The following is a 23,919-nucleotide window of genomic DNA, read 5'->3' on the forward strand; positions in this document are numbered from 1 at the left end:
AGTAGACCCGAGCCATGTAGAATCAAGTCGGCCAGAATCGATGTCGAGCCAAGATGGCTCATGCCTATGTCAATCTGAGTCGACCCAGGCGCATATCGATCATATCGATCTGAGTCGACCTAGGACCATGTCGAACCAAGTCGACCCGGGCCCATGTTGAGCCCAGCCAACTCAGCCAATGTCGAGACGAGTCGACCCGAGCCTATGTCAATTTGAGTCGACCTGAGCCTATGTCAATTTGAGTTGACCTAGGCCCATATTGATCTGATTCAATCAGAGACCATGTCGAGCTTAGTCGTCCTGGATCGATATTGAGCCAAATCAGCCCAAAATGATGTCGAGTGAAGTCGTCCCAAGTTGACGTGGAGCCAAGTTGAGGTGAGTCGGCTCGGTAATTTTGAATTGAGTAGGCCCAACGATGTCAAGTTGAGTCAACCCAGACCCATGCTGATCCAAGTTGACCGGATACCATGTCGAGCCAAGTCAACCCAAGAGAATGTCGAGACGAGTCTGCCCATGCCCATGTCAAGTAGTGTGAGCCCAAGCACATGTCAAGCTGTGCAGGCCCAGGCCCATGTTGATTCGAGACGACCGGTGTCAAGTCGAGTCAGCCCGAGCCCATGTCGAGTTGAGTCGCCTCAAGTCAAGGTTGAGTCGTCACCAGGATCATGTAGAGCCAAGTCGACCTAGACTTAGGGCGAGCCGAGTCGGCCAAACCCTTGTCGAATCGAGTTAGCTAGGTTCCATGTCGAGCTTAGTCATCCAAAGTCCGGAGATAAATTTAATGTAATTAATAAAATAAATTTAATCTAATTGCTAAAATAAATTTAATCTAGATTTAATTTATTTTAAATAAATTTTTAAAAATTTAAATAAATTTGATATAGTTAAAAAGATATAGATTTTAAATGCAATCCATTTTATTGGATCTAAATTGGATTAGATTTTTAAAAATCCAAAATCCATGAACACCCGTAATTTATTATCCACCCTTTTCGATTATCTTGGGATAATTAATTATGAATAAAATAAATGGATCACGGTTTTGTAGACATTTTCTTTGTGGCAATTTCTTCCTGCACCCAATTCATTGTGATTGGCACTCGACGAACATTCTAAAATTCAATTGTACCTTTGTCATGTTTATTTTGAAAAGGCTTATAGGGTGCGTTGATGCAGATGATGCCCTCATACCTTCGCGCAACAATGGAGGACCTTCGCGCTCCTGGTTTCATCTTTGTTTAAAGGGTCCTTCCACTCAACACTACGTTGCTAGAAAAATGTCAACTAAGATGTGAGGATGCGAACGCTCGTGCGAGAGGGTGTTGGGTGCGAGAATGGCATAAACGAACTTGAATGTGTGATTGAGTGCAGAAATCACTAAATCCTAATTTTATTTTCATTAAGGGTAATTCGATACTCTCACAAATATAATTGAGTGCAGGTCGAATTTGGTTAGGTCCAGGGAGAATCAACCTTTATTTGTCGTTTTAGGTTCATAGAAGGGGATATATAACTGTTTTCCCAAATGAAAAAAAAAAAAAAAAAACCTACGCGAGACTATCTCACTTTTATCCCTGACTGAGATTCCAATGTTTCGGTTTACTATGATTTATTTTTTAAGATTTATAATATAGAAATAAAAATCGAATTATGTGCCAAGACTAACCAAAAGATGTATAAACATTGGAAATCTCATTGGAGTAACCGAAATTAAGTGCCAAGATCACATCAAGTTTCTTCTCAGCATTAGTGTCTCCTCAGATTGAATTATTTTAAAGTTTATTTCATTAATCATGGATATTATCAATTACTACAATTAATTATATAAAATAAAAATATGTATTTAAATGTTATACAAGAGATTATTTTATGATAATCTATTTTGTTTATAATGTGTAAATCGTTGTTTATAGTATAATCAATGTTTTTTTTTCGATTGTGTTTAAAGCGATTAATGATTAGGTTAAAGTATAACAAACAATTGTTAAATAAAAAATTCTGTGAAATTTCAACATAATCTCTGAAATCTTGTTTGATAAAAAAAACCTTCGTAATATTTTACACAAAGGCATGAATATTTAACCACGTATAGAATTCAAAAGAGTGTTATTCGACTACAAACATGTTTAAACGAATTTCTCTATAAAATAAATTAAAATAAAAAAAAATAGCTCTATAAATTAAAATTGATTTACATATAAATTAATATATAAAAAAAATCATATAAATTTTATTATACTTTTACTTTTAACTTGTACATAAACTAAAATTAGTTTATGAAAAAATTCAATTCATATTTTTAGAAATTCTTGCAAAACAGTTTTTCCACTCAACTTGGCATTATTCAAATGCAACTCAAGCAACGACTTAACGATTTACATAGCTAGAGAATCCAATGTATGTAAGGAATATGCTCTCAAAAATCTGTAACAGAAAAAAAAAACATGGCATACAGAATATAACTTACGATGTCAATACAAACATGAAAGCTTATTTCACTGTAACTACGATTGAACCCAGAAAACCAACACTTCATATCCCAAAACTTATCAACCACGTCATATAAGCTTTTAGATTCCTTAAAGTATCAAGGAAAGTTTTCTGTGCTAAGAGTTCATAGATAAAATTAGATTTTGATTTACAAAGATCACCATAAATCCATATCTCCTAAGCTCCATTACTCAATAATATTGACCACCCATTAGTTTCAATCAACTGCTCTATAATCTTCTTTAATGCCGGAGCACTAACAACACAATCTTTATTAGCAAAGCAGGATGTACCTTCTTCAGCTGCCTTACAAAGCTGTGGATCTAAAGGAACTTTACCAAGAAAGGGTACCCCCATTTCATTGCACATTTTCAGTGCTCCCCCACCACTGCTATCAAATACTTCAGTGCAAGCAATCAAATTCAGCATCTCTGGGGCTTTTTCCTTCATATATTCCCAAACCCACTGTGTAACATCTTTCTGCTCTCCGTCGTCAGAAATTCTCATAAACTTGAAATCTGCGATGGGCTGGCACAGACTACTCATATTCTCTACAACCCCAAGAACTTTCACGCCAACTTTCTTGCAAAAATTCACTTCTTTTCTCACGTCAATTAGAGAGACTTGTTGAGGTGTGGTCACTATGATTGCACCATCTACTCCAGTGGCATCAAGGCATTGAACAATGGAAATGTGTTCATCTGAGGTTCCTGGTGGAGCATCGACAATTAGGAAATCAAGTTCACCCCAGTAGACATCTTTTAGAAACTGCTTGATAAGTCCATTTTTGCGTGGACCTCTCCATATAACAGCTTCATCAGGGTTGGGAAGCATGAACCCAATTGACATGACCCCAAGATTGGACTCCACATACACAGGAGACCAACCAAGATTGCTCTGGTGTATCTCTTGACCTTCTAGGCCAAGCATCTTTGGAATGCTTGGACCACAAATATCAACATCAAGAAGACCCACTTGAAAATCCCTCGCTGCTAAAGCAAATGCCAGCTGGGCAGAGAATGTGCTCTTACCAACTCCTCCTTTTCCTGACAAGACCAATATCTTGTGTTTCACAGTAGCCATTCTTTCTGCAATGGCAACCAGATCTGCAAAAACAATGGTAGAAGGACCAATTTTTTCAAAAATGAAGGCAATTCAATTTCTCAACATTTTAAATTATAAAATGTTTTTAAATGCCCTATCCAAACACAACCTAAGAGTACTACAGACAAAACAAAACAACAAGAAAGCCCTTGTTCTAGCCATTAAGAAAAAATTCTTTATCATGGTAAACCATCAAATGAAGGGAAAATAAGAGCAGGAAAAAACGCAGTATATAAATAATTTCCTAAGCTAGCTAATTGTATAAACCTTCTGTGAGTGAAGCATGACAAAAACACCAAACATTAAAATACATTCAAACCCGTGGTTCGTACTTATTGGTGCCATGTGATCCCAGAAAACATTTTTGTGAACACCAAGGGATCAGACACTTTATTAATTGTTATAACATAGAAATGGTTTATTGCATAATATGAAAGTACCGGACAATATTTTGAAATCATAAACAGAATGAATTAATAGAAATGCTACTTGGAACCAAAAATATCTCAATTTGACCAAGTAGATTAAAGATTTTAGAGCTGTTTTAAACCTCCCTATTTTTTGGTTTCAGCTATGAAAAATAAACAAATACTGTTAAGACATTCAATTAATGGAATATACTACTAAGTCACACCGAGGCTTGATTCAAAACTCAGAAAAATATAGAGCCTATGGCAGAAAACTCTTGCATGGATGCAGAGTAATGGCAAAATGCTTTTCAATGTAGTACTCCAAATATCTTGTCACAAAGAAAGAATGCCCTCCGTTTTGAGAGTGGGTACTCATGGTCTGCTTCCATCCTCCATGAGGAACACACTTACTAACTACAGTTTGGACATTTTTTATTCTGTCCAGTCGCCTCAGGTCATTACTTGTTTATGAGGACCCAAGAATATCTACAACCTGTTAAGCAATTTTTTTCTTCTCTGTCTGTGTTGTGTTGTACCTTTCATTATTTCACTTTGTAACTGTCACAGGCCTAATTGTGTTTGCTAGACAGCTAGCTTATCCATTTGGTAGGTCTGGCATTCCATTTCAAGCTTATTATCATATCAATTAGTGTTCTTAATTGATGATAATTTGTGCCTACACTTGAATGATATCCTACACATATGGTTCATTAGAATATACGTTCTAGTCTTCTAAGATATTATATGAAGCAACTGATTACTTAGTGCTATGTTAGCTTTTACAGAGTAAAAAGTTTACAGCTACAAAAGCACAATACTAAGAACTACAAATTCGACAATAGAAAAATTGAATTTAAAGGAACTGGTGTTCAAAATGCATTTTATATTGATAGGTCACACTGAAATAACAAACACTAACTCAGGTTCTAAAGCAGACAAGACTAAATAAACAGAATAAGACACCAACAAATTTCAGGAAACAATATTCTAAAATTCTTATGCATCGGAATCAAATCAATCTTACCGAATGACTCTGTTAATTTGAATAGGAAAAGAAGTTTATTTGAAGCTAAACTTTACTTAGTTACTCTTAACAGCATCCGTAATTCGCATTTAAAAGCTTCAAATGGTAATAACCAAAATCAATGGTCCACAGAATTAACAACCAATTAGATTGAACAATAAGTAAACTAAGCAAAACAAGGACACCTCGAATGTTTCCCAGTCCTTGCTTAAAATTTCTAGACATAACAATGGCATTCCCAAAATCCTACATGCCTGACAAGGGTATGACTGGAGGAAGAGATTCACTCCCTTCCCAAACTAGTCAATCCAATAAGCAGTAACATACACTAGCAATGTATATACTAAATAAGCAAGAACATGCTTCCATAAATAAATCATGCCATTGTTTAGAAACTGATAGTTGCTGGAAAGAAGCATAAAAGAATAAGATAAAGAAGAGTACCAGGGTCAGGTCCTTTGGGGGCAGTGGCACAAATTTCCTGATTTGGGCACCCTTCACATGCATCAGATTTTCCAGCAGATTCAGACTGAGGGCCTGGGCAATCTGTAAATGCCACAATACAAAAAACAAAATAATCATACTCATAAGTATATATAAAATTAGAGAAGCGAAAATCCAGAAACAAAAAAAAAGTGCATATACATACGCTCATTGGCATCTTCAGGGATGTCTCCATTCTCCATTGAAATTATTCACTTGAGTTGAAGAAAAACGTATAACTATTTAAAGGAAGGAGAGTATGTCACAATTAAGATCAGATTTGAGGTATAAGTGTTCTGTCGCAAACAACAAACTTGCAGTGACAAGCAAAGAATAAGGTTGTAAAATCAAAAAAAGACAGATCTAACAAAAAAGTTCGTCAAACCATTGTTTTAAATAATAAAACTGGCCTGAATTCAGGGATAGATAATGTTGACAAAGTAGCAAAGGTTGTATATGGATAGAGAATTTCAAAATTAAGAAATTTAAAATGCACGAAATCAGAATTAGCTGCATTAGATGCTTCATATACGCACACCTATTTCGTAATTATTGGGTTTATGTTTATCTCAATGAAAAGAAACCCTAAAAAATGACTGCTAACGTGTCTAAAGTGGCACCAACTGGCTCCTAAATCAAACACCGTTTTTCATAACTATTAGGGAAGGGGTCTCGATGAAAGAACATATCCTACACCGAATCTAATAGTGCAATCAGTTGAAGAAGCATTTTCTGGAAAGCTAAAGCAGAAACAGAGTCAAAAGGTATATTGATAGATACAACACAACGGCGCACAAAGCAAAATAGCAAACAGTCTGTGAAGAAGAAGTTTAGATTGGAAAACCTAAAATCGCGCGGCGTCGGTGGCGACAAAGATCACGGCGGCGGACGGCGTCAACGACGGTGGCAGGGTCTTGTGAAGGGTTTTGGTTTCGCACTTTCCGTTTCGCAACAACACGAAAATTTCTTGTCAGAATAAATATAGATAAATACATGCAATTTAATTTATCTTAATTTTAATTATTTCATAAAATATAATTTCTAATTGATTTGTACAAAATATATATTAAGAGCACATGTTTATTTGAGTTTTTGTTCAATTCAAACTCAACTCGGAATCAAACACTACACAAAAATTTATAATCCATACGATTGTGTTTTGAATTTTTATTTTTTGTAAAATAATGGATATTTAGTTTTTTGCATTGTACCAAAAAAATGTGTAAATACATAACTAAAAATTATAGTAAATTAATAACTTTCAGTGTGTGTATATATATATATATATATATATATTATAATTTATATCTATAATTAATAAAATTGTAATATATAAATCATGTTTCGGTTTTATAGTAAAATATTATGATTATTTTTTATTATTGATGACATAAGTGAAATTCAAAATAAAATTGAATATATTAAAACTATTAAAGAGATCAAATGCTACCAAAAATCTTAAAATTATTCTCATGGAAAAAATAACTCTTAAAAACGCTTATCTACTGTGAAGATCTAATATCAAACTAAACATGGCAAAGTCATGTTTAAGAACGTTATACGTGTTAAGATAAAATGAAACATTTTTTTCATTATCAAAAAAATATTAACACCAAAATTAATCCCTATTAAAGTTATTGAATATTCTACATTTTCACTAACTTTAATTTTCAATTTTTTTAAGAGTCCAAAATTAAACTTCAATTATTTAATTAAAAGATATCATTATCATTAAGTATACCAAGAAACATGGATAAATTAAAGCATGGAAAAAAATATTTCAAAATTAAAAATCTTTCTTGCACATTTTTTTAAAACAATTTGGTTAAGGCTCAAAAGGATCTACTGGTTTCATTGGTGAACATTAACCTTTGAATTTCATATCACATATTACGTAAACAATCATCTTACCAACCATAAAAGATTTTTTTTTTATTATACATTACCAAAGTTAATAATTAATAATAGTTATTTGTATTTATTTAGAATATGAAGATGGATTCTTACAATTTATCAAGGTCGAATATCCCATATTGAGTCCCTCTTGTATTTTCTCAATTGTTCTTTCTGGATATCGAAGATGAGAGATACCTGCAAAGATACTTTAACCCTCAAATGATTTTAGCGTGAGTGATCTAGTTCAGGGTTCAAAATAACATTACCTTTAATTATGAGGGTTCCTTCTTATTTATACTGTTTTAATGGATTTTTTAAGTCATGCCCAATAGATGTTAATTTCGCTTTATTATATCTAATTGGGATTAACGTCCTTAACCTATGATATGACGTGGATGTTGATTTTTATCGAAAGACCGGCCTACATCTGGGTGACTGACAATTTGAACTTTCGATTTCATGGTATAACACTTCTTAAATCTCAAATAATGTATTTTTTTTTTCATCACCTAAAATTTTTCTTTTATTTTTTTCTTACTTCATATTCTTACTTTGTTCGTATTATATATGGCACAACTATTTTTGTTTTGCATTTAGTTGTATATATATTAGGCTTTCCATACATCATATGAGCCAATTTCTTTCTCCACCTCCATGGTTTCTTATTGCACCTCCATAAATTTTTGAATTCCAAAATTATTCTTAAAAGTGTAGAGTTTTATTTTTTTTCATTTCCAAATGGTATAATTCGTAGATCTTTCAAATTGTAAAATTTGTAATACAATTTTGTTTATATTCCAAATTTTATAGTTCAAAATGTATTTTAGAAAATAAATTATCAAGTTTAAAATTTGAAATATAATTGTGTATTTTGAAATTTATAGTTCGAAAGGTATTTTTTTATTAGAAAATATATTTTAAACTTTAAAATTCGAAATACAAAATTATAGTCCACTGGTTAAAATACAAATTTGCATTTTACACTTTAGAGTTTAGAATGTATTTTCGAACCTAAAAATTAAGTTATGAACATTATAATTCAAAATATAATTTTATATTCTAAATTTTAAAATTTAAAATGTATGAATGAAAAAAATATCAATAAAAAAAATGAAAAAAGAAACAAAATTGTCATTTCACATATGTTTATGAAGGTATAAAAGAAAAGCAGGTAGAGGAAGAAATTGCCATGGTGTGATTGATCCAAATTGATAACAAATAGAAGCATACAAAAGAAGTAGTAAGTGTAGTTGCATTTTAATTTTGTGACAACTAACTAGGTGGTAACATGGGAGAAAACAACAAACCGACACTAACCTAAGACATAAATTCATGAGCAAGTAAATGAATAAAAAAATGACAATTAGATTAACATAGAAAACGCTAGTGTGGCAACCCATTAATTAAAAGCAAAATACCTATCATTAAAGCATTTCACACATGTTAAGTCCACAATATGAGGAATTGCATGTGCAAAATTAAAGTTGGTTTCAAATCTCTTTTTCTTTTCCCATTGCCAAAGTCCAACTTGGTGTAAGACAAAGATGGTTTTTACGAAATAACTTGAACGAATTCCTCACAATATTACAGCCTAAAACTTGAATATCAAGTCAAATTTATTTATTTTTATTGAGAATTTTTCTAATTATACTAATATTATCAGTGTTTTTAAAACTCTACATTAATTTAGGCTAAAAGTATAACACATATTTAGAGTTTCATTTGGTAATTTCAGACATCCTAGAGCTCAAAATAGAAATTTCCTTAAAAGTATATCTTCATTTTGAATTAATTATAAGATTTAACTATTAAACATCATTTCCAACAATCAAATAAGAATTTTTAATCAACTCATACATACTAACCTGGCTAATTAACATTTAACCTGTTCTTACACGTATAGTTTAATATCATTGTACTAGAGTGTGAAAGAATGTTACACAATTACTCAATTACAAATCATAACTCTACGTTTTAATGAAAAAATTCAACATAATTGGGTTTTGATGAAGATAAGAAAAATTCAGCCAAATTCTGTCCCCATCTCCATATTTTCTCCAACACTTACATATTAATTATGAAAAATCGATTTTTTTTTTTAAATTTAATAACCTCACAAGTCTCACCATTTAAACATGTATGAAGATATATATATGTTTTTAATTTTGTATTTTATTTTTACACATTTTTTCAGAATTTTTGACTTAAAAAATAAACAAAAAAAATCACCACAAGAAAAAATATAACAAAACTTATCTCAATCAACAACATTCACCAAACTACCACAAATTATATCACTACTTGAAAATAAAGAACTACTTAAAAATAAACACTCTTCACTTTTCTGATTTAAAAAAAATATGAAGATATAGGAAGATTTTGCCAAGAGCCATGAATGAAAAAAAGAAGCATAACAGTGGCCGGTGAAATAGCCCATACCATTGCATACATAAGATGGCTTCAAATTGAATTAAAAAATGTGTGAAGTCAAAGTTGAAATGAATGAATATCCCCAAAGTCATCCCAACTGCCCCACGTTACAGAAATCTACCCTCTTAATTTTGCCACTTTGCTGCAGACCCCTCATGCCACCACGTGTTTCTTGACATCCAAATCCTCTTCTCCTCAATAATCAATAAACCAAACCCTTTATTTCACATGCCTTCTTCATACTGCATTTAATACACAGAAAAAGAAGAAAGAAAAAAAAATATTTTTGATAAAGTATATGTCTTTTTAAGATAATTATAATCTTTACACATTTTTCACTTTTAAATAACTTCCGTATCAATTATAACCTCGTAGTTACTAGGTAAATTGAGAAAGTACTATTTTACAACAATTACCAATAGGCTCGAACAGATGTAGTGTGAACAGGAGTATACATTCAAAGTTGCAATTATAAGAAACCACACCTGTTCACAAATATAATCATTGTTTATAGGTACAACAGTAAATGCATTTTTTCATAGATGCGTTTGTTTAGCGCCATTAGACATAGCTCGCATTGAAAGAAACATTTTTCATTATGTATTAATGACCAAATAGAAGACAGTTTCTTCACGTCAGATAGTCACAAATTTGTTTCATTAATTTGTTTTGACAAAACTTACATACTAATGGAATCATAATATCAGAAAAGTTATGCTATATGCATATTCTTAAAGAGTTTCACAGCGCACTTGAGTATAAAGTGCCGCAAAACTCACCCTTTCCACCCAGCAGACATGCATTCATTAAAAACCCAAACAGAGTATTTCCACTCAATGGATGACAGGTTTCAAGGGATGAGCTCTAAGTTTTGATAAATCCAGACTAGAATCCAGATCTTCATCCAGTTCACCAACAACACTTCTGCAATGACCAAAGGGAAACCATCATACATATATTATAGGGCATGTAAATATAGTGCCCCAATATGAAATCTGTATGATGAACAGATTGAAAAATGGAGTAAGGATCATACATGTTGTCACCCCTGATGATGTATAAACCAAGAACAAGTTGTTGTACACCTTCCTGCAGTTAGAAACACGAACTATCAAGAAGACAAAAACAGTATTTTAATGAAGCAAAGATTTACGGAGGGGGAGAGATTATAGCAAAAATACCAAAGAATTAGTAATTCCTGGTACAGCAATCTATAGTTCAAAGCTAGGGATTGACTTTTCTAAAATCTAAATTTAGAGGAAGTAATCCGATATTTACTGTCCAAGTTTAAATTTAGATCAGCACTTTAAATTGTAATGTTACTTTTATTTTTTTTAATCTAAGACATACATTATGTATGTATGCATGTATACGAAGATTATACCATTCCACCTGTTAACGATTAGTAAAGCCACAATGCTTCAGGAGGAGACAACCAAGCAATAGACTCGCGAACCCCCTAGAACAAAAGCCTTTAGTTTGTTTTACTCATCATTAATCTAACAATTCCTCTTCCATTTCATTTTTCTTCACCTTGCACTCTACTTCCCTCACTCACAAAATCACTTGTACTCAAGGATCCAGTTATGGAGAACAAGATAGATGCTGAGTATATATAAAATAGAGAAGAGCACAATAAAATATAGAAGAAAAAAATGCAACCATTGCTGAGGCAGCGACAAGAGATCATTTTCAAGATAGAAGTAGCAATAATATGATAGGGAGCCCAACATTGAGAAGAACTCAGGAATTCAGGAAACGCTAAAGAACGCCCAAGCTTCATCAGGGCCAAAGTCAACAGGTTCAAAAGGAAAATCTCCAAACCTGTGCATTTCAGAGACTAAATTGGAAGAAATAAGATCTAATTCCTACAATATTAGATTTATTTTCTGAGTTCGTTATTTAAGATTTCTCAGCAAGCTGTCAATTTCATTCCATTATTACCAATCCTGTTATTCCCTTCCTTGCTGCAGAGGGCCAATAGATGTATTGGAATTCTCTTTCTATATAAACACTGATATGAATGAATAAAAGGCAGAGAAGTATTTCAACATTTATCTTTCTTTTAGGAGGTTCTTGTCCTCGAATTCAAAGGGGAAAGTACAGTGTTCATAACATAATAACAGACAAAAGTATCAGTGGAATGTGGAAGCATTGATTAAATGCAAAGACAGTAAATTTTCTTCAATCAAATAGACGAAAAATTACAAGTTTTGAGTCATGAAAAGTAGTTTAATTTTGGGAGTAAGCACTGTAGAACGAAAGGGGATTTTGCTTAAGTGTAAAAGTGAGTATATATATTGCAATTATAAGGAACAGAGGAAATTACTTAGTAAAATCAGAGATACCATTTCAACAGACATTTTCAAAGAAGGCTATTAGAGACGGAGCATATAATATGATTAACAAAAAGGGGTGAAGGGAGAGATAGAAGGACATTGAAGGAAATTACTCAGGAATCGCATGATTGATAGTATCTTTGAGAATTTGGTTTTTAACCAAACCCAATGGTGTAGTGTAATTCATGCAACAGACATCACCTAGTAAGATAAAAATATTGTGGTTTTTGTCAATGTTTGCATTACAAAACCAGTTTTGCAAGGTCTTTCTTAGTCTTGAATAAAGTGCCCCACTCTCAAGTATATCTAATAACATCTAGCATGGTGGACATGGATCTAGCCCTTTGCCTAATGCAAAATCTGATACTGCACAGCCTTGCTTGTCATCTAATAGAGAGAACTAGTGGGCAATAGGGATAAGTTTTATGTGTTTTATATTTAATAATTTTCAGAACATTATAACAGAAAGGGTCAATCTTAGCCTTTAAAACATTGAAGGGTAAAAAATGGGCTTACTTTACCCTCAACGGTAAGAATGCCCATTTTTAAGGAACTAAGTCTTGAAGCTATAAGTCAAAGTTCACTAAAGTTATGGCTCATTAATCTTTGAAGGAATGTTTCTACAACTGCATTCAGCATACCTTTGTAGAATAAACTCGTTCATGGGACTCATCAAGAATTATATTTGTGGCCTGGTCAAAACCTTTCAGGACTCCCTGAACAAAAAAACATAGAAATTAGAAGTTTGAGAAATGACACTTACTAAAACACAACAAACTGACAAAAGCTAATTTTGATCATATACAAAAGCATACCACTATATTCCGTCCATCATTTGTAATGACTGAAATTGTCTCTGTCAACAACCAAAAGATTCAGTAAAGGATAGCAATTACTAGCATGGTTTAAAGCATATCTCACAAATGGATGAAACAAAATTTGATGGACAATTAGTTCCCAATGCTTAATTAACTAAAATAATTGTCATTGATAAGCACAGTAAATAATATAGATATGTACAGAATATAAAACATCAAAGAAAAACATAAATATTTATAGATGGCTTACGATCTACAAGAGACTCAAGTCCAGGCCCAGCTGACATCTTGCTTTTTGGCTAGGTAACACACTCTCACACCTGTACAAGTTTTAATGTCAAAACATCAATTAAAGCAACGCAAATGTACACTGAGAACCAGCTAAAATCAGGTAGCGCAGATTGGGACTGCGGAGGTAGGACAAATGAGAGAATGGCAGAGGCATCAAACATAATACAATGGAGAACTGGAGATTAGAGAGAACAGCATGAAGAATAACTAAAAATTTTGTTTACTTCTAATCTGTTGAATTTGTTTGTTCAAGATACCATGGCACAGCCAATTGGACTTGAAATTATGGGATCAAGAAGATGGAACAAAGAGGAGATGCTACGTATGTCTGAACGTGAGCAACCTTGCAAAAAAGCATGCCACAAACTGGTGGTATATGAAAGGAAATAGATGATATTCTAGGAGAACAACTCCTTAACAGCAGCAATATAACTCCAGCTTAGGAAAAGAAACCAGGAAAAACAGAAAATGGCAATGCAGAAAAGAAGACAACAAATACAGTTACAAGACGCGAACTCTGTCCCCAAGGCAAATGCCAAACCAAATCCTCACCCAATTTCCGTTCTCCCCTTTGCTACTCTCTCCCCTACCCTGTAAACACGTCTTCCATGGACAATGATCACAGGACATCTCCTTTTTGTTGAGATACACATTAGCTGCTACATATACGAACACGTATTTCGTAATTATTGGGTTTATGTTTACCTCAATGAAAAAAGAAACCCTAAAAAATGTCAGTTAACGTGTCTAAAGTGGCACCAACTGACTACTAAATCAAACACCGTTTTTCATAACTATTAGGGAAGGGGTATCGATGAAAGAACATATTCTACACTGAATCTAATAGCGCAATCAGTTGAAGAAGCATTCTCTAGAAAGCTAAAGCAGAAACAGAGTGAAAAGGTATACAGTGAAATTGATAGATACAGCACAACGGCCCACAAAGAAAAATAGCAAGCATTCTGAGAAAAAGAAGCTTAGAATGGAAAACCTGAAATCGCGCGGCGTCGGTGGCGACAAAGAGCACGGCGGCGGACGGCGTGCGTGACGGTGGCAGGGTCTTAGGAAGGGTTTTGGTTTCGCAGTTTCCCTTTGGCAACAAACAACACGAATATTTCTTGTGAGAATAAACCCTATCATTCAATTTATCTTAATTTTAATAATACTCCGTCTATTTTTAATTATTACATCAATATAATTTCTAATTAATTGTTTCAAAATATATATATTATTAATCTTTTCTTCAATTCAAACTAAACTTGGAATCAAGCACTACACAAAAATTTATAACTCATGTTCAGTTTTTTCCGCTGTAAATAAATGCATATAATTAATATATATATATATATATATTATAATTAGTAATATTTTAATATATAAATTATATCTCGAATTTATACTTAATATGTAGTGATATAATTTTATTTTTAATTATTGATGATATTTTAAGTGAAATTCAAAATAGAATTTAATTTATTGAAAGATAGAAATTTTTTTCTTAAGAGATTTATTCTAATTAATATATACTAGTGGGAACAGCGTATCAGCATTTTTATTTTTTTTATTTAGTATTTTTTTATTTTTCAAAAATAATTTCTCTTAATAAAATTAAAATGAGAAGTTAAAGAGTATACAATTAAATAATAGTGTGTATCCGCATTTTTTATTTCTCTTTCTTTAATATTTTTTTATTCTTCAAAAATAATTTCTCTTAATAACATTAAAATGAGAAGTTAAATAGTAGGTTAATAAAATAGTGGAGAGCGATAATTAAAAGTTGCATATGGCAAAGATAATGAATGAATTTATTTATTTACATGAAAGTGAAAAGGAAAGAGAAAAGAAAGTGAGAAGTATGGTAAAAAAAGGATGTGTTATGTGTAGTGGAGAGAAAAAGTGGGGAGTAGGTACCTATATATGAGAGAGAAAGTGGGATATGTGGGTTATGTGGAGTGGAGAATCATAAAATCCGTTTCTTAAATCAATTTTAAAATTCTACAATTTTAATAAAAAATAATATCAGTTTAAATAAAAAAAAGTAACGTAACAAATCTCCACCCTCCTGCTAAAGTGATCTACAAAATATTACAAATATCTTTAATTTCTTATTTAATAGAGAAGAAGATCTTTAAAACAGAAAAATAACTAATCAATCTTTCCACTCTCTCCAGTTAAATAATAACAAATAAAATAAATTTTAAAAAATTATTTTATTAATTTTTTAAATTATAAAATGTCCAAATAACCAAAATAAATTAATACAATAAATTATTAAGTAAGGATAAAATGAAAAAAAAAATTAAAAACAGTTAAGAGGGGAATAAGAAATGACACAATGACTATAATACAATAATAAAATTAAATATTCATATAAGGATAAAATAGGAAAAAAAAATTAAGAGCAGTTAAGTTAAGAGGGAAATCCCTTTATATTTATAATATAATATATAATAAATATAATATATATATATATTAAAATAAGTTTTTATGTTTACATTCATTATTTAAAAAATAAACAATTAAAATAATAGACACCTTAAATGAGTTTCTTTTGGATATTAAAATACGGATTATCCATTATTGGAAACAATGACTAGGTAGAACAGTTAAAAATCCTTAAACACAAAAAAAATATAACTATTTTTTCTAACATACTTTATAATTACGTATATGTTTATTCACTATTTTTTTTTGTTTTAATGAAAGAAAAAAATTATTATTATTATTATTTTAAAATGAAAGCTAAAGTTTTTTTATCGTTAATATTATTATTAAAATTAGATGCATGTCTAAATTAAAAAAAAATTGTTTATTGATCTGAGTATATTTAAAAGACACATAGTAATTATTTAGTGTTATCATTAAAATATATTTTTAGTTTTTTTTCACTTAGTCTTAAATCCTAGAAAATCAATTTGTTTTTCTTTAAAAGAAAATATAAATATATTACATTGCATGGCTATTATAACTAAATATAGCAAGGTTATGTTTGAGTATAATAAACATGCTAGGATAAAAAGGTTGCGTTTGAGTGAAATGTATATGTTAGGACAAAAGAAAGCTTTATTTCATCATTAAAAAAGTTAATTAATTGGATCATATGATGAAAATTTCATAAATAGCAAATGATAATAGACTTTTCAAATACGAAAAACAACTATAAACATTTATTTATAAAAATAGTTTTTTATTTATTTATTTAACTTCTTGTAAAACAGGGAACTTATGTTTGAGTCAATAACTAAGTGGTAGCAAGGAGAAAACAATAATTAGATTATAGTAACCTAAGGCATAAATTAGTGAGGAAGTAAATGAATAAAAAAATGAAAATTAGATTAATTAATAGGAAAATAGGCATATAATTGAAGCATTCCACCCACTCTAAGTCCACCATACAAGGATTTGCATGTGCATAAATGAAAGTTTTTCTTCTTCTTATAAGTGACACAATGGAATGGAAGAAAAAGAATTTGGAAGGAGAAGAAGTTTGTTAGTTTTATTTGTGTTGACTTTATATTGAGATGATATTATTAAAGTCAATTATCGTAATTGAGGTATTGTTTGTTTTAAATTTGGAGTTTCTTTATGATTTTGTTGTTAAAAAGCATTCCAGAGGGTTAAGGGAGAGAGTTGTAATTAAATTGTCATTGATATCGACTCTTAAGCGATGTGAAACTATTAGATGTATCGAAACAAGTCTCTCATGTGAGGGTTAAGGGAATAAGAGTTCGTCTTTGAAATCTCGTTTTGATACCAGAGATACAATATAAATGTTCAAACCTTAAGTCGATTGAGATGACATCACTAGAATCAATCACTGTATCTGAAATATTGTATGCTTTGAAGCTCAAAATTCCATCATAATTTTGTATTTCAAAAAATGTCTCAAAAAATTAAGAATATAAACTATATTTAAAGTGTACTTAACATCAGATACTAGATGATAAGTGATGTAAAACTATTGAAGGACCATATGTATATTTTGATTTGACATGTTGAGATCTCACTGCTCAAAATAGAAATTTCTAGAAAAGTATATATATTTAAGAATTAAAAACCGTTTTCATAAATTAAAATGGTGTGATACATATTTAGATTGAAAAAGGAAGCAGAAGAGTGGTTGGTGTGATAGCCCATACCATTTCTCATATAAGATGACTTGAAATTGAATACAGAAATGTGACCCTTTTGTTGAAGTCAAGGTCGAAATGAATATCGCCAAATTCCAACCAACAACTGCCTCACGTTTCACAAATCTACCTCTTATTTTGTCCCTTTGATGCAGACCACGCCTCTCAATAATCCATTTATTTCACATGCCTTTTTCTTCACACTACACACACAAAAATACTTTTTTTGGTAAAATTATATGTTTCCCAAGATAAATATAATAATGTCTACACTTGTTTAGTTCTACCATACTCTCCCACATAAATAATACAATCTCCTTAAATTTTTGGTAGTGGGTGGTCCACATACCCTTCTTCCTATTTATTTAGTTTTTGTGCATGTTAATTTTAATATCAGTCTCAGTATATTGAAACTTTCTCCACATGACACACATTTAACGTTGTAGAAGTAGTTCAGACGTGACTGGTACTTACCAATAAATCTATTTCTTAATATATCTGTATTGTTCTTATTGTCACATTACTACCAGGATAATTACTATAAATCTTATTATCACTTCGTCAATTATTATCACGTAAGCGGTATTAACTCAACTTTGTGTTGATTGCAAAAGGTTTTAATATTAATCTTTAAAATAATTTTAAAAGCATATAAACAGCATCCAACCCTGAGTGACACCCAAGTGACCCATTTCCATACACTAAGCTAAATATCCAAACACTAACAAAGTACAGAAAGTCTACATAACCAAATCAAACCCAACCAACCAAAAACCTCTTTTTCTTCCCCCAAAACTTCTCCATTCTTGAAACCTTGAAACCAAAACCATGCTTGAGGAAGCAGTGTCATCCTCTCCAACATTCTTGGGCAGCCTCTACAGCTGGTTTACCCCCACTGTCTTCTTCCTCCTCCTCCAACTAGTCATTGGAACCATCTTCATCATCTCCAACCTTGCCAACTCCAACAAACACCATCACCAAGACCCCCATGCCCCACACCATCAACCAAATGACTTCCCACACCCCCACCTCCCTAGATCCCCTTCCCTCTTGCAAAGACTCAAATCCATCAACTTCTACCCCTCCCAAGATCCCCCACACCCCCACTTCCATGAATCTCAAACCCAAATCCAAACCCAAAACCATGAAAACCAACACTCCCCACTTGCTAGATCTCCCTCACTCCTTCAAAGACTCAAATCCATCAACCTCTACACTTACCTCCCCACCGAACCCTTCACCTCCCGACTCACTCCCCACGCCGCCGCACTCTCCCACGTGCGCCCGCCGCAGGTGGTGGAAACCGACGATGAAAAAGAGGAAGACGACGACTTTCCTCTCGCAAACGACGATTACGATTACAACCTCGGCGAGCGCGAAGAGGGTTCTTCGTTGGACGAGATTTACAGCAAGCTCCAGCAGCAGGGGCAAGATGGTCATTTCACCAGGACGCACTCCGACACCAAGCCGTCTTCCGGCGAGGTTCCCGTGAAGCTTCCGAGGAAGATGAGGAAGTCGGCGAGCAGCAAGTCGGCGTTCGCGCACTTCAAGGAGGAGGACATTGTGGAGAACCGCCGCCCGGCCACCGCGAAGGAGGCGAAGGTGGGCGGCGCCGCCGTTGACGACGACGAGGTGGACGCGAAGGCCGACGACTTCATCAACAAGTTCAAGCAGCAGCTCAAACTGCAGAGGCTGGATTCCATCATGAGGTACAAGGAAATGATTGGTAGAGGATCTGCCAAATAATTAACAATAATTGCTTCTTTTTATTATAATAGTAATTTTAATTTTGTTACATTTTCTCTAGTGTAATATTTTTTTGTTAATTTTTAATTAGCTGTAAAATTAGTAAGTCTTTTTTTTTTCTCTTTTTTGAATTGGTTATGTTGATTTTCAGGGTTTTGGATTTTGAGAGTACTGCATTATGTTGATGAATTTGTTTCTATTTATTTTGCACACAACATTGTAGTTTGTAATATGTTGTTATTGTTCCACTAGATTGTTGGGGTTTGAATTCCATATTTGACTTTGCTCAATAATTTATGGAGAATCCAGCTTAGATTAATAGCATGAACATGTGGGAACCTTGAGAATCGATTTTGCCTCCGACAAACTTGGTTTTAGTACAAACACATGGTAGATGTTTGAATATTATTTGGAAATATTGATTTTGTTTTGAAACTTTGGGTTGATACAAGGAACAAAAGCTGCATGATCTTAGGTTGAAAAAGCACATGTTAAATTTTATGTGATGAAAGATCAAATTACTTCCCTAAGAATGTAGAAATTATGTTGATAGAGGAATTAGATAGTTAAGTAACTTGTAAATTATTATTGAGTTGTTGGGGTTAACACATTAATGCGCGTATTGGGACACATGTTCATGTTTATCATGTTTTGGTAGTCATCTCATTTTATTTTCTATACAAGAAACCAAATTAATTTCATGCAAAACAGGTAAATAAAACATAAATTATTCTATATAAATAAATTCATTACTAAACGAGGAAAGATTTCAAAAAATGATGAAATGTGTCGCATGGAGTAAGAAAATCCCTCATTAATTCGTATTGGAAAACACATCATTATAATACGAATAAACTCAGCTATTATAAAATCAAAAGTATTCACCTTATAAAAATAATATTGTGAAAATATAACCTCAAAATTATTCAAACTTGTTTACTCTACCTTAGACCATAATTGTAGTATAGTATAGGTAGTTGGTGTTCTATCATTGTTTTTTTCATTGATAGAATAACAACTACCTATACTATACTAAAACAATGGTTTAAGATATACTAAGATTAATAAAACTATGGTTTACTAAATTCTTTTTTTTTATTTAAAGAAACCCTGACAATTAAATAAGTGATTGAGTCTGGATCTATCTACGATATTGATCATGTTCTAAGAGTACATCAGTCATATGAGATGAATATATCCATTTATAACATAATAATAAAAATTTAATCAAATATAATATTGTCTAATCAAATTAGGTGCAAACGTATAACTTACAATATTTATGTATATATAAAAAAAAATTATTGAAAGACAAATATTCAGTAAATGATAATATCTTTTATTTATTTTAAATATCTTTTATTTATTTTAAATATCTTTAAATTACTTTAGTTCAAACTTGAAGCTTATAAATACAACTAATCTTATAATAGGTACTCACTCAATTTTCATACTCGTAGTTTCTTTTATTTTTATTATTTTGAACGTCGAATAATCTTCTACTAATGGATCTTTACTAAATAAAGTCGATGATTAAATCTTTATAATTTCAAGACAAATGACTTTTTTCCACCTCGAGAAACATGTGTTATTTCTTGTAACAACATGTGATCAATTATATTTTAGTACTATGAATTAACATATCTTTTAAAAAAAATAAAGCTTTTTTGAAAAAAAAATTAAAGACGAGATTAACACAATAATGTATAAACTTAGTCAAGTGCAGAAGAAAGGTATTAAGTATGAAAGCTTGTAACACTCGAAATACAAAGAATATAATCAAAATTAAAAAATAAGAAATTTTCAACGTCCAAAGTCCTTTACTTAATTCAATCGAAAAATTATAATATTATATAACATATTTTAAAAGTGAGATCTCATTAATGATTAATTAAGATAGTGACTAAAGGACAAGCGACATATTTGACTAGCTTAATTAATTAAAGAAATATTAATTAATTGTTTCGCTATTAGTATGATAGACACTAATGTGGCTTGTTAACGATGTGTTAACATTTTCTTTTAAATAATTAAAAATAGCTCCTAAAAAATAGAAAATTGAACACCGTAAATTATTTTTTATTAATATTATCACTTGTTCAATGAAAATTTATTACTTTTAATATTGCAATATATTATTTGCACGTTCTTTTATTTTTAATAAAACTTGACATAAATGTTAACAAAAAAGAAAACAAGGTAAAAAATAATTGAGGAAAAAAAAGTATTTCGTGAAAAACACACGGATTATTCATATTTAATGCTTAGATAATTAAAAATGCTTAATATGGTATTTTAATATTTCTCATTAAGTTTTTGAAAATGTGTGATTAATAGTATTTATTAAAAGGAATGTGTGAAAGGTTCTCTCATTGAATCTAGTTTATTTTGGGTTGGATGATATGGGAAGGTTTTGGATTCCACAATCTCGAATCTATTTTGAAGTTTGGTATATATTTTAGATTGTATATTATGAAATGCATTTTTAAAGGTGTAATGTGTATTTTGGAATGTTTTTTTTCTTTCAAAATAGTTTATTAGTAAAATAATCATTTGGAAGCTATGGCTAGAACTATAGTCAATGCATCTCAAGACGATGTTAGACAAAGATCAATGACATCGATCTGCAAAAGAGCTCGAGAACAAGTTCTCACCAACGTTGATGGTGATGTCTTGCATGAAGTAACAAGAGAATTTGACGTGCAACAAGGATTTTTTGGCGAACCTTTTGATATCTCCATACTTATTAGTTATATTGATCACATTGCATTAAGATCGTGTGAGGGTGATGTAAGAAATAAAAAATTCATTTGGTGACATTGTGTTTGGTCATTTGTTATTATTTATAGTTAGAAACACCAATATATTTTTGTTAGGATTGAGGAGAATTGAAGTCGATATCCCAAAGACGCAAGTTAAGTAAACTTGGGATTCCTCATCCCCAAATAAAGGTTGGTGTGCTTAACTCTAGCTTTTTTTTTTTTTTACTTTGTTTTCCTCTTCTTCTTTTCTTTTAAAAAAAAAGATTAACAGAGTCGTGACCAGTACCATGAACAGTGATGAGGGAAAAAAATAGGCTCTAAATATCAAATGATATGATTCCAAATAGAACTAATAGGAGAATTAAGAATTTAGGATTACAAAATGGAATCAATTAAAAACAATAACAATAAAAACATAGAGAGAGGGAGACACCACAAACAAGCTTTGACGAGCCTAAGGATGATCACCACAAGAATTGATGATTGACTATGGACATGTTTTTTAAGACACTTTAGTACGAGAGAAAACCTATAATGAACTTTAGTTAGTCTGAAACATGTCCCCACATGTTATAATGTGGGAAACAATCAAGATATAATGCTTAGATAAATTTTATATGTAAGCAGATTTTATTTTCTAAAGTTAAAAAATATATTGTACATAAACTTTATTTAGAGTGAATATTGTCCTTAATTTATGTAAATATTGTTATTAATAATAAAAATAATTTTATATCAAAAGAAATTAAATTCTATATTAAAAAATTATACTTTGTATTAGAAAAAATAATTTTGTATTACATCGTTTAAAAATAATTAAATATTTAAAAAATTCACAAATATATATTTTATAATGTATAATCCAAAGTACATATTTCTCAAAGATAAAAATAATTTTTTTTTTATAGGTGCGACATTAGTACATGGAGGTATAAAATGCAATGTCCGAACAATAGTTATCAAGGCCCACTAAAATGTTCTTGGTTTAGGGGCCCATTAATGTTTATTTATGAATTGTTTCTCAATGTTGTAGGGTAATGACTTTACTTGTATTATATTCAACTAATTAAAAATTGTTTTTATATAAATTAGTTATACTTTAAATGAATAATTGAGTTGTATGATAATTTACCATTACAGTAAAAAAAATCATATACATGCAAAATTTCAAATTTATTATTTTTTAAGCAGTGAATTATATACTTTCAAAGTAAAACATTCACAAATTGCACGGGATTCTATAATACTGTTTAGAAGTCAAAAGATTATTTAACATTTTGTGGAGATAGATTAATGTCCTTTAATATATTTCAAAACTTTAAAATAAAATAATATTAATATTGTTAATAATAAATAAAGGCCTAGTAATTTATTATGTATAAATAAATAACAGTGTGAAAAAACCCATAAATACATAATAAAGTGGTAAATATGATTTTTGTAATCCTAAAATACAACACTATTTAATTTGGATTTTAGTTTCTGCTATGTAAATAATGCATCATCACATAAGTGAGAAGCAATACAATAATACGTTATGTTGAGGAAAACAAAACATCTTCCTAATATTCCGGATCTAACTTTGAACCACAAGAAATAATAATAATAATAATAATAATAATAATAATAATAGTGAAATTACTTCCAATAATATTAATAAAACAGAAAAAACGCTAGAAATTCATTAAAGCCATTCAAATTTTCAGAAAAATAATTAAGATTTAGAAATAGGAGGAGATGCAAATTACGCCTTAGAAGAAATTAATAAAAAAATTGTTTTTCTAATTTTTTTGAAGATTAATACAATACAAAATGAAGACGAACAATTAAATAAAACAACAAAAGGAAGAAGTATTCCAAAAAATACTTCTTATCCAACTAGTAACCCCCCATCTCTAGAAGTATAGAATTTGCAAGTAAATTTCTATATGAAAAAATAAAAATAAAAGTTAATTAGAACTATCTTTAGGATGACTAAATTATGTATCTGGAT

At 31.0% G+C, this 23,919-nt stretch overlaps 3 protein-coding genes across 4 annotated transcripts; 1 reads left to right on the forward strand and 2 right to left on the reverse strand.

Annotated features, from left to right (window-relative positions):
* Window positions 1-2,425: 2,425 nt before the first annotated feature.
* LOC137816636 (cytosolic Fe-S cluster assembly factor NBP35) lies at window positions 2,426-14,325 on the reverse strand. 2 transcript variants are annotated; one of them, XM_068619864.1, is made up of 4 exons: window positions 14,280-14,325; window positions 5,681-5,753; window positions 5,476-5,577; window positions 2,426-3,599 (listed from the first exon to the last, which is right to left on the reverse strand). In XM_068619864.1, the coding sequence occupies exons 2-4, from the start codon at window positions 5,715-5,717 to the stop codon at window positions 2,671-2,673; spliced, it is 1,068 nt and encodes a 355-aa protein (XP_068475965.1). In that variant the 5' UTR covers window positions 5,718-5,753; window positions 14,280-14,325; the 3' UTR covers window positions 2,426-2,670. The 2 variants fall into 2 exon arrangements, with proteins under 2 accessions (XP_068475965.1, XP_068475964.1); XM_068619863.1 differs by lacking the exon at window positions 14,280-14,325 and adding an exon at window positions 6,359-6,623.
* On the reverse strand, window positions 10,418-14,587 carry LOC137816637 (sm-like protein LSM8). The gene is made up of 6 exons (XM_068619865.1): window positions 14,280-14,587; window positions 13,248-13,317; window positions 12,995-13,035; window positions 12,821-12,895; window positions 10,877-10,929; window positions 10,418-10,764 (listed from the first exon to the last, which is right to left on the reverse strand). The coding sequence occupies exons 2-6, from the start codon at window positions 13,282-13,284 to the stop codon at window positions 10,674-10,676; spliced, it is 297 nt and encodes a 98-aa protein (XP_068475966.1). The 5' UTR covers window positions 13,285-13,317; window positions 14,280-14,587; the 3' UTR covers window positions 10,418-10,673.
* Window positions 14,588-18,093: 3,506 nt separating this feature from the next.
* Window positions 18,094-19,457, forward strand: LOC137816643 (pathogen-associated molecular patterns-induced protein A70). Its single transcript, XM_068619875.1, has one exon. The coding sequence runs from the start codon at window positions 18,247-18,249 to the stop codon at window positions 19,162-19,164; it is 918 nt and encodes a 305-aa protein (XP_068475976.1). The 5' UTR covers window positions 18,094-18,246; the 3' UTR covers window positions 19,165-19,457.
* The last annotated feature ends 4,462 nt before the right edge of the window (window positions 19,458-23,919 follow it).

This window comes from Phaseolus vulgaris, chromosome 1, assembly GCF_000499845.2.
Source record: "Phaseolus vulgaris cultivar G19833 chromosome 1, P. vulgaris v2.0, whole genome shotgun sequence".
Lineage (NCBI taxonomy): Eukaryota > Viridiplantae > Streptophyta > Magnoliopsida > Fabales > Fabaceae > Phaseolus > Phaseolus vulgaris.

What these genes read in the sequence shown, in the direction of transcription:
- LOC137816637 (XM_068619865.1), bottom strand. Translation starts at nt 13,284, where the DNA reads ATGTCAGCTGGGCCTGGACTTGAGTCTCTTGTAGATC. An exon ending in ACTTGAGTCTCTTGTAGATC is followed by an intron (nt 13,036 to 13,247) that starts GTAAGCCATCTA and finishes GGTTGTTGACAG; the next exon opens with AGACAATTTCAGTCATTACA. An exon ending in ATGATGGACGGAATATAGTG is followed by an intron (nt 12,896 to 12,994) that starts GTATGCTTTTGT and finishes TTTTTTGTTCAG; the next exon opens with GGAGTCCTGAAAGGTTTTGA.
- LOC137816643 (XM_068619875.1), top strand. Translation starts at nt 18,247, where the DNA reads ATGCTTGAGGAAGCAGTGTCATCCTCTCCAACATTCTTGGGCAGCCTC.
- LOC137816636 (XM_068619864.1), bottom strand. Translation starts at nt 5,717, where the DNA reads ATGGAGAATGGAGACATCCCTGAAGATGCCAATGAGC. An exon ending in CCCTGAAGATGCCAATGAGC is followed by an intron (nt 5,578 to 5,680) that starts GTATGTATATGC and finishes TGGCATTTACAG; the next exon opens with ATTGCCCAGGCCCTCAGTCT. An exon ending in CCCCAAAGGACCTGACCCTG is followed by an intron (nt 3,600 to 5,475) that starts GTACTCTTCTTT and finishes TTGTTTTTGCAG; the next exon opens with ATCTGGTTGCCATTGCAGAA.